The 10,688-nt window shown below is 50.8% G+C and overlaps 1 protein-coding gene across 7 annotated transcripts in view; it reads left to right on the forward strand.

Moving 5' to 3' along the window:
* The first annotated feature begins 2,026 nt into the window (after positions 1 to 2,026).
* Positions 2,027 to 10,688, forward strand: part of LOC310757253 (uncharacterized protein) — a 46,448-nt gene continuing 37,786 nt past the window's right edge. Inside the window, exons 1-6 of one of the 7 annotated variants that reach the window (XR_014545053.1) lie at positions 2,027 to 2,516; positions 4,533 to 4,612; positions 4,727 to 4,758; positions 4,909 to 5,025; positions 5,152 to 5,231; positions 5,353 to 5,555. Coding sequence is in view for 2 of the 7 variants with exons in the window: in XM_083602542.1 (XP_083458668.1) it covers positions 4,709 to 4,758; positions 4,908 to 5,025; positions 5,152 to 5,231; positions 5,353 to 5,470 (366 nt within the window). In the remaining 5 variants the exon portion in view is untranslated. The other 6 variants (XR_014545055.1, XR_014545054.1, XR_014545056.1 and 3 more) reach the window with 6 other exon arrangements.

Genomic DNA, 10,688 nt, shown 5'->3' on the forward strand with positions numbered 1-10,688 from the left:
GGGGGCGCTTTGTCTGTGGGGAGGGAGGGAGGAAGGGGTTTCGGGGGGGCACAGGGCGGTTTAGGGTATAAAAGGGTCTGGGTTAAAGGCGGATCTGCACGGATCCTCATGGATCCTCCACTTTTTTAAAAATAACTCCGACAAATCCAGTGTCAAATCACACCTGCAAGGCACGCCTACAGACTGGACTATAAAAGACTTGGATCCAACGCGGCAGCACCACAAAAACATGGATCCTCATCGATTCGCATGATTTTTATATTGAAACAAAATAAAAACACCATGATACACTACACCACGTATTTGTCTGTAGGCAGAACCAAAAAAATCGCACATCCACTGTTTCGTGGTGCCGCAATGGTAGAAGAACGGGAGCAACTTCCCCAAATCTCTTCCTAAGCAGCAGTTCTTCACTGTGATCAGATTACACACTGAGTGGTCGTCTCCCGTTTACTGTGCAAGCAAGTCAGCCAGGCCATAGCAGGAGTACCTGCCAGCAATCTCATCCTAGGTCATCACCTCCGATGCAGCATCAGGCAGGTGAAGTCACTAACATCCATGAAAAAATACACCTAAGGCGAATTCTGGGACTCCAGAATCCACAAATACCTGCAGAGTCTCTAGCTCAGGTGTGGGGAACCTCTGGCCCTCCAGATGTTGCTGAACTCCTGCTTGCTGGAGTTGACAGGAGTTGCAGTCTAGCAAGAGCTGGTGGGGGGGAAAGGTTCCCCACACCTCACCAGAGGAAAAGGATTCTGCATATGCTCAGGAGCACATTTGCCCTGCAGTCTTTGAAATGCTACATCCCCCTTGGAGGTCAAGGATTTCTGTGCATGCTCCAGGACACTCAGCCAAGGTGCCAGGATTTTGGTCAGCCCAAAGGTAGCTGCTGCACTCCTTCGACACAACGTCTGCTGAAATTGTTGATAAATTTGCACTGGCTTCCTCGCCCTTCGAGACTGAGGTGGGGACTGGAACAGGTCTGCCTCTTTGAGGGCTTCTTAATCTATTTTAGAATAAATTTTCCTTTGGAAAGAAGCAGGTATGTGCTCCTTGCGACTGGGCATATTTCCAAATGTGAATTCCGCAGAAAAACAACAGACTGTGAAGCATTCATGTGCCCCATGTGCCCAAGTCTCTGGAATTCATGTGCTCCCATGCCAGAGAGGTTTTATGAGCGAATTTGATGGTTCCTTTCCCCACTTAGGCCAGACAGGTCCCCCATGCATCTGCCTTTAATGTTATAAAGAGACCCCTGACCATTACGTCCAGTCGTGGCCGACTCTGGGGTTGTGGCGCTCATCTCGCTTTACTCGAGGGAGCCGGCGTCATGTGGCCAGCATGACTGAGCTACTTCTGGCGAACCAGAGCAGCGCACGGAAACGCCATTTACCTTCCCGCCGGAGCGGTACCTATTTATCTACTTGCACCTTGACGTGCAACTGCTAGGTTGGCAGGAGCAGGGACCGAGCAACGGGAGCTCACCCCGTCGCGGGGATTCGAACCGCCAACGTTCTGATCAGCAAGTCCTAGGCTCTGTGGTTTAACCCACAGCGGCACCGGTTTAACCCACAGCGCCACCCGCGTCCCTTTAATGTTATGGCATACCATTAAACTTGCATGCACCACAAAATGTGGCCCCCACATGGAAAGAGCAGGCTGCATATACCCTTTTCTCTCCTGATTTGAGTTCCACCTGAAAATTACGTGGCAGAAGTTACAAATGCTTGCAAATCCATGCCCCTGCTTAATTCACAGAGTGCAGACGGGTAGTGATATTATTAAGCCCCCCGCAGCAAACGTAGAAACAGAGAGCCCCCAAGCACCTTAGAAACAAAAGGACTTATCGTGGCAGAGCCAGTTGTGGGGCTAGAGAGTTTGGGATTAGAGCATTTTGCAGGCGGAACAGCAGGTGCTTCCGAGTTCTGACAGAGGAGCATCACCACTCAGGAGGGGCAGGTGGGGCCAGGTCCTGGGGGGGGGGTTGCCACGGTGACAAGGACCGGCCCTCCTTTGTGACATCTCTTGCTTCTCCTTTAAAAGCCACTGACTTGCAGGCAAATGTGGGTTAGGGAGGAGAGGTCAGAGGAGAGAGGAGAGAGGTGGTGGTGGCAGTTGGCGGAGAGTAAGCGGAGGATTAGTGATTTGTTCTTTTTTCGTTTTCTTATTTTGATTTCATTTATTACTTTTATTTTATTTGTTTATTTTATTTTATTTATTTTGGTTTTCTTTTATTCTTTTCTTTTAACACTTTTATTTATTTTGTTTTATTTTTGTTCTTTATTTTAATATTTTTGTTTTTTGTGCACGTCTGTGCATATTCTGTATATATTTTGTATATTTTTATTTTTTACATAGAGTAGTTAGGGTTAAGTGTAGGGTTAGGGCGGGTGTTAGGTATAGACTTAGGGCAGGGGTTGGGGTTGGGGTCAGATTTAGGCTTGGGTGGGCATTTTAGATAGTTAGTTACTTTAGATAGGAGGGTGGGATCTTTTCGTTGACAACATGGGCAGGCTGTAAGTAGCATCCCTTTCTCTTCATCTCCTGGGGGGGGGTGTCACAAACTGGGAGGTTTTTCTGGCGGACACCTGAGTATCAGGTTTGTCCCTGTCCCTCCCTTGAACTCCACGTTACACCCATTAAGTAAAACAAAGGAAAATATATACATGTTCCTGTTTCCCAGCCAAGTTGAGTACCCCCTATTGTCCTGGCCAAGTCCCCAATCCATGTAGGTTGGATCCACTCTTGTCCTTGAGATGGCTACCTGTCTGGCACTCAGAGACCAGGAGGGCAGTGATTATCACCCCGGCAGAAGGGTTGCTGGGTACGTGGTCTCATGCTTCAGGGATGATGGCCGCCCCAAGCCATGTCCCAGGTGCCTCCTCTGGTCGCCATCTTCCTTCTGAGCAGAACAGCATTGGAACAGTGTCAGTCCGGTGTTGGATTGCTTTTATATGAATATTTGGAGGATTTCCCACTGCAAGAGTAGGCGAGTGCTACGACCAGATATCTTCTTCTTCTTCTTCTTCTTCTTCTTCTTCTTCTTCTTCTTCTTCTTCTTCTTCTATCGCTCGTAGCCGAGTAAGATTGACTTCCATGAAGAGTGAGTTTTAACCGTGAGTCCGTAAGTGACTGTGGAGGCCAATTCTGGACCCACACATCCTTCCACAGTGGGGACATAGGTTTCTGGGCGGGAGTTGATCACGGTGTAGATTTGCCAAGCGTGCCTTCCTCTTAGCTCGTTTCTCCCTTGCGTCCTGTGTTCAAGTGTCTTCAAAGCCCATGACACCTTTGGTAAAGGCTGTTCTCCTATTGGAGCGCTTGCAGGCCAGTGTTTCCCAGCCATTGGTGTTTATACAACATGTTTTTAGATTGGCCTTGAGAGAGTCTTTAAACCTCTTGTTGGCCACCAGCATTACACCTTCCATTTTTAAGTTTGGAATAGAGTAGTTGCTTTGGAAGACGATCATCAGGCATCCGAACCACATGACCAGTCCAACGAAGTTGGTGTTGAAGAATCATTGCTTCAACACTGGTGATCTTTGCTTCTTCCAGTACACTGATATTAGTTTGCCTATCTTCCCAAGTGGTGTGTCACATTTTTCAGAGACACCATTGATGGAATCTTTCAAGGAGTTGGAGATGGTGTTTATAAGTGGTCCATGTTTCACAAGCGTACAGCTGCGTTGGTAGTGCAAGAGCCTAGACTGAAACTTGAAAGACTAGTTTCAATGGACCAAGAATGGTTTTCATGGCTGGTTCTGATTTCCCAGTGGGAATTCCTACTTGTAGAGCAGAGGCCACGGCTGGCTGGCAGCTGCAGTGCCTGTGTGCTTTGTTCTGTTGTTGTTGTTGTTGTTGTTGTTTAGTCGTGTCCGACTCTTCGTGACCCCCTGGACCAGAGCACGCCAGGCCCTCCTGTCTTCCACTGCCTCCCGCAGTTTGGTCAGACTCATGTTTGTAGCTTCAAGAACACTGTCCAACCATCTCGTTCTCTGTCATCCCATTCTCCTTGTGCCCTCAGTGCTTTGTTCTAGAGGGCACTGTTTTGTGGCACTCACTGGTTGCTATTGGACAGTTCTTTGGATAGTCTGAGCGGATTGGTTGAGCGCCTTGCGAGCGAAAGGCTCAGCCTTCATTAGGGCAAATGTTCTACCCTTATTTGACTTGACTGCATGAATTTGACTTGACTGCATGAATGAGGGGACCAGGCTCTCTGGGTCCTGGCATGGCCGTAGCTCTTGAACCCAGAGCACTTGGGACCTCCTTTCTCTCTCTGCCAGCCCTTCATGCTCTGGGCTGCCTCTTTCAGGCTCTGATGATGCCCCTTCAGGTCACTGAACTGCAGAGAGATGGAAGGAATTGGTCATGATGGGCCGGCAAGGATCAATTAGGCTCCACATACGTATTTCTGTTCTGCCAGTTCAGCAGTGGTTCACTGTTTTCTCCAGACTCCCCTCCTCACACACAAACACCCCCCAAGAATTGGGGCTGCTGGCGTCTGAGTCGCTCTCTCTGCTCATCTCTTCTAGGATCAGGTGCTTAATGCGCCTGTTCAGGCGCTGCCACAGGGTGGCCCCCCAGCAAGAACCATAGCAGCCTGTGGCGCCAGGTGAGCCAGTGGCCCTCCTTTTTTGGACAGAGGAGGGCAGGAATGGGCATGGGGGGCAACTAGTCCAAGGATGCAAAAGAGGACTCACCTCTTCCCATGTCCTTCTGTTTGCAGTTCTGCTGCGGTTCCGCATCCCAGCCCCAGGGGTGAGTATTGGAGAAAAGAAGAGAAGGGACTGGATCCCTCAGACCTGCCCCCCGCTGCCCCCCCGGGCTCTTTGCCCCCCACTCGGCACTCTCAGATGCGGAGAAGCCCTCCCCTCACGAGGAACCGACAGCCTGACTTTTGCATTTCAGCTGCTGGAGGATGAACAGCGCTACCTCCTGGGGGTCATCCAGAGCTGCCAGGCAGCTGAGCTCAGGGGGCTCCGATCCCTGAAGTGCTCCAAGCAGGAGGCGGCCCAAGCCATTCTGGTGAGTGATGGGGTGGGGGGGGAGGGGTTGTGCATCTGCTGGAAGGAGGACCCTGCCGGCTTAGGGCATGGGGTTGCCATTCCCCTGCAAAGCCAAGCCTGATTTTCCTCCTCTGTTCTCTTCCAGGACATCTTGGGGCCCTTGGGGCACTTCAGAGATCGCCCCCTGACCCTGGCCCTTGCCTTGGAGGCCCTCCTCCAGCTAAGGTGAGTGGGGTCTTTGGCGTGGACGGGGTTGTGGGTGGGGGGCAGAACTCCAGGGGGAAAGAGCAGGCGGGAGGGAGAAGGGGCAAGGGAGACTCTAACCCCCTCCCTTTCATCTCTGCAGCACCATGAGGCCCAAATTCAGCTGCGATATGATCAGTGCCATCCTGCACAGGACGTTGGAGGCCGTGCTGAATGGGGCCAAGGAGGAGGAGGAGAAAGAAGTATGTCCTTTGTTTTGACTTCCATTCACGGCTCTTTCTTCTTCTTTGTCACACACTTGCAGAATCCAACCCAGCATTCAAACTCTCTTCTCTCTTTTCCCGCAGGAACTGAAGAGGCACTTCTGGCTCCCAGTGGCGTAGCGTGGGGGGTGCAGGGGGGGCTGGCCGCACCAGGCGCAACATCTGGGGTTAGGGCAAATCCATGGGTTAGGGGGCGCAAATCCACGAGTTAGGGGGCGCAAATTACTTGCCTTGCCCCGGGTGCTGACAACCCACGCTACGCCACTGCTGGCTCCTGCTGGGGAGTCTCCTTATGGAAGCCCCCAACCCTGGCACCCTCCTCCACCTTCTCAGTGTAAGTGTCCCGATGGCATCAGGGGTGGTTTTAGGGTTGTCGTCCCCCGTCCCTTACCCAACGGACTGCCCCGTTTCTGGGGCACAGAGCCTGTTTGGCTCCCAAGACCGAAGCTGGCAAACCCTCATGGTCCAGAAGTGCCAGGGACTCCGTGGTGGGGGCAGTGGGGCTGCTTTGGCCCAGACTGGCCCCTAACGCTCTTTCCTCCTGCAGTACTTCAGAGGATACGCCCTGGGGGAAAGTGGGGAGGCTCAAGAACTAGCAGCCAGCAGCATCTCTTTGCTGCTGACCATTGCCCGGAAATACCCCAACCTCAGAGAAAGTACCGTATTTTTCGGCCCATAGGGCGCACAGGCCCATAGGGCGCACCTAGTTTTTTGGGGGGGCAAATAAAGAAAAAAAAATATTTCCCCCCCCACAGGCGTGGGGCTGGGGCGTGGGAAGCCCAAGCTTCCCCCGATCCCAGCCCCCAGAACAGGCAGGTCTCCGCAAGCCGTGGGAGAGCTGCGTGACTTCGCGCAGCCGTCCTACGGCTTGCAGAGAGCTGCGCGAAGACCGAAGCCTGGGGGTCGCTGAGCTCAGCGCCCCCCCAAGCTTCAGGGTGCAGCTCTCCCACGGCTTGTGCAGCTCTCCCACGGCTTGCGGAGAGCTTCCTGAAGCCTGGAGAGCGAGAGGGGTCAGTGCGCTTCAGCGAAAGCCTGCATTCGCCCCATAGGACGCACACACATTTCCCCTTCATTTTTGGAGGGGAAAAAGTGTGTCCTTTAGGGCGAAAAATACGGTAGTTGCCTTCTTCTTGTCATTTCTTTGGTTACTTCCACCCCCCCCCCCAGATCACATCCCCAAGTGATCTTTAGCGCAGATGATGTGGGGTGTGTCCCTGGGGGCCAGGATGAGGCCAGAGGCTTTTCCTGCCCCCTTTCCTGCTGCTGCCCTTCCACCTCTGCCCAGGGAGGTCCTCTGGAACAAGGGATTGGGCCCAAGACAGAGGGAGACCTGTCATTCCAGACTTGGCGCTGCTTCTGTGCTCTCTTGCTCCCATCTGACCCCGATTTTTCTTTCCTCTGTAGATGACAGTAGTTCGGCCGGACCTGGCTTGCTTCCGCCTAAAGCGTCCTTTGACTAAAGGCCTGTGGGAAAATCTCATTTTCATTTTCATTTTCATTCTGTTCTCATTCTCTTCCATCCAGATGACATCATCATTGAAGATTTATAGGTAGTGCAGACCTCAGGCTCCGCTGGTCGCCAGAGAGAGGCCAACATCCAAATGCTCTCAGCAGGTAAGACTTTCTCCAAAGCCCATCTGTAGTTAGAGATGCCCTGTTTCACCTGTGAGAGAAGCAGGCACTCCTGGCGACCTGCTTACCATTTTTTCTCTTGCAGGTGGCAGAAGGATGCCGGCAAGACCTCCTTCTCCATCTTTTCATGGGGGCAGAAGGGAAGCAGCGGCTGTGGGACCAGATCAGGTCGGGGGAAGCTGCGTTGTGGGGACAGAGGCCAAGGGGTGGAACGATGTCATGGACTGGTTGGGCACAGAGGAATGGTGTGTGCGCACACACACACAGTGATCACAGGGTTGGTGGGAGAAGGCAAAGGAAGGGGCACAACAAGTCCCACCCCCCCTCCTTTCTCTCTAGCAAGGAATTTCTCGTTTTTCTTTGAAAAGTGAAATATACTCAGAGTCGCAAAGTGATTTCATGCTCTTTATTCAGCTCATAGTGGTGAGGAGGAATGAATGAATGAAAGTCCCCTCAAAGTATCTGCTTTATATACATTATTTACACAATGGGCTGCACATGATTGGCTAATTCCGGAATTCTACTGTAAGCCAATCAAGTTGTGGATTCACTTCTATCTGGAGCATGATTGGGTGGTTCCTGCCAACCAATCATACTGCTGCATTGTTCTAGGACCAATCAGACTGCTGCATTCTTAATCCTATTGTTCTAGGACCAGTCAGACTGCTGCCTTTTGGATCCTATTCAACTCAGTACATAACAAAAAGTTAGCCTGTCTCCTCAGTTCAGTCCAATTAGCCAGGACAAAGTGAAGGCAAATACTGTCCTTGTCCAACAAGCAGTGCTTTTTTCTGGGGGGACGCATACCCCTAAACATTTTGTGATTCTAAGTTTGGCCTCATTGAGGGGCAGCATTTCAATATGAGTAGGAAAAGGAGAGTACCCCTCCACCTATTTTTAGAAAAAAGCACTGCCCACAAGGATGCAGAATGATCTCTGGGAGCCTTCCTTTCTGAGGGAGGCTGGTCTGCTTTGAATCTCTTGGCCCCATGGGGGTGGGGTTTCCTTCCTTCCTGACCCCTTCCCTTCCTGGTCCTCCCTGACCCAATCTTCCCCTGATCCTTTCCAGGTCAGATTCCTCTTCCTACCCTGGAATCCAGCTTACCTTCCCATCACACAGACTACAGAATGGATCTCCTTGCTTTTAACGCTCTTCTCCAGAGAGGCATTGGTGAGGCTAGATCTGGTCACAGGAAAAAGAAACAGAACTCAGAGACAGATCCTCGAACCCACCAGAGTTGTCTGCTGCAGGATGCAGAATGGGAGGGAAACGAGAGCCTTTCAGAGAATCCCAAACATTTTTCAAAGAGGGCCAGATTTGATGACGTGAAGGGCCGTGAGGGCCGACCAAGTGAAGTTGTGGAGTTTTTTTCAGGGTTGAAGCTGAGGTTTTTTTAGGATTTAACCCCACAAAATAAACTGCCACAGGGGCTGGATTCAACCAACCGATGGGCCGGATTAGGCCCCCAAAACAGACTTCGGACATGCCTGTCAAGGTTGGACTCAGACTCTCATCGCCTGGAGGGCTTGTGCCTCCGTGAAGGAGAAAGAGGAGCTCGCCTCCACTGGAGACCACCAGTTATGTTGCTGAGCCACCCTGGCTCACCAGAAGTGGGAGGAAATGTCCACAGTCATAGAATCATAGAATCATAGAGTTGGAAGAGACCACAAGGGCCATCGAGTCCAACCCCCTGCCAAGCAGGAAACACCATCAGAGCACTCGTGACATATGGTTGTCAAGCCTCTGCTTAAAGACCTCCAAAGAAGGAGACTCCACCACACTCCTTGGCAGCAAATTCCACTGTCGAACAGCTCTTACTGTCAGGAAGTTCTTCCTAATGTTTAGGTGGAATCTTCTTTCTTGTAGTTTGGATCCATTGCTCCGTGTCCGCTTCTCTGGAGCAGCAGAAAACAACCTTTCTCCCTCCTCTATGTGACATCCTTTTATATATTTGAACATGGCTATCATATCACCCCTTAACCTCCTCTTCTCCAGGCTAAACATGCCCAGCTCGCTTAGCCGTTCCTCATAAGGCATCGTTTCCAGGCCTTTGACCATTTTGGTTGCCCTCCTCTGGACACATTCCAGTTTGTCAGTGTCCTTCTTGAACTGTGGTGCCTAGAACTGGACACAGTACTCCAGGTGAGGTCTGACCAGAGCAGAATACAGTGGCACTATTACTTCCCTTGATCTAGATGCTATACTCCTATTGATGCAGCCCAGAATTGCATTGGCTTTTTTAGCTGCCGCGTCACAGTTGGCTCATGTCAATTTAGAAACACCTGCAACACAGCTGAAAATACACATTTTCGAAATCCATTTTGCTGCCGAAGCCCTCAAGTGTAGAACTATGGAGGGTCCGTTCACTGTTCTCACCTATCATTAGACCAGGACCACAAATTCTGCCTATTACGTGCATCCCATGATAGCCTTTCCCTGAATATGCCATCAGCAGCACAACCTTCCTTTTGGGGAACCTCTTCACCCCGTCCTCTACCTCCTCCCCACTGGTCTTGAACCATTTCGTTTCATGCCCGTTTTCCTCCTGCTTTCCAAGACTACCCCCAGATACATCATACCTACATCACAGAAGAGGAGGTCTACAACAGAAATCTGAGTGCGTTGTTTACCTCCTATCTGGCAAGTTACCTGTTAATGCTCACTTGATTGGACACCCGGGGAAGCATGGCCAGTCTTTTGTAATGACAAATACTCAGTTCCTGAGCCAGGTCACAGGCTCACTCTATTCACACACAGACAGACATACCCTTAAGACAGGATTTGTGAACAAAAAGACAATGGGGAGGCTTTTCCATTTTCCTTCAACCTTGCAGAGAAAATTTGAGGTCAGTTTGGGAGTCAAAATGGTTCCAGGGCTGTCCTCCTGTGCTGTTCCAGACATGTGGTCCACACATCTATGTATGCACTTGGTTGGTACATTTATGAACAGTTATTATATATATATAAGACCTTATTTTTTTTTATTTCATTACAATAACAAACAAAAGCAGTAAGGTCACATTGAGACTTGTGTGCTCCTTCAGACATCCAAGCCCTTGGGTGTTCAGAGGATATTCTGAGACCGAACAGAAAACCCAGTGGCAAAACCCTGCAGATCTCACCAGCCATGGAAGGCAAGGCAGGAGACACCCTGCGGAATAATAATAATAATAATAATAATAATAATAATAATATCCGGGCCATCTGGCTGGAAAAGAAAGCAGTCTGGGGAGAGGGAAGAGGCAGACTCTTCCCGTCGCCAAGTGTTGAGAGTGGATAGAAGACCCTCTCCCACCAGCGCCCTCTGCACAAACTACAACTCCCAAAGTTCCCTGGCAAGATTGGTAGACCACTCTGGGAAGTGCAGCTTTGTGACTGGAAAGGGAGGTGGGGTTGGGGGTGTCTTCTGGCAACGCTCAGCGTCCTGAACAAACTACGGTTCCCAGAATTATTTGGCGAAAGCCAGGACTTTTTTAAATGGCCTGATACAGCTTTGCAGATGCAGCGCAGGTGGCGGCTGTGTGTGTGTGTTGTCTCTTTCCCTTCTTTTTGGAATACAGTGGTCCCTCAGGTTACAGATGA

Source organism: Podarcis filfolensis (assembly GCF_964270895.1).
Source record: "Podarcis filfolensis genome assembly, chromosome: 2".
In the NCBI taxonomy this organism is placed as follows: Eukaryota; Metazoa; Chordata; class Lepidosauria; order Squamata; family Lacertidae; genus Podarcis; species Podarcis filfolensis.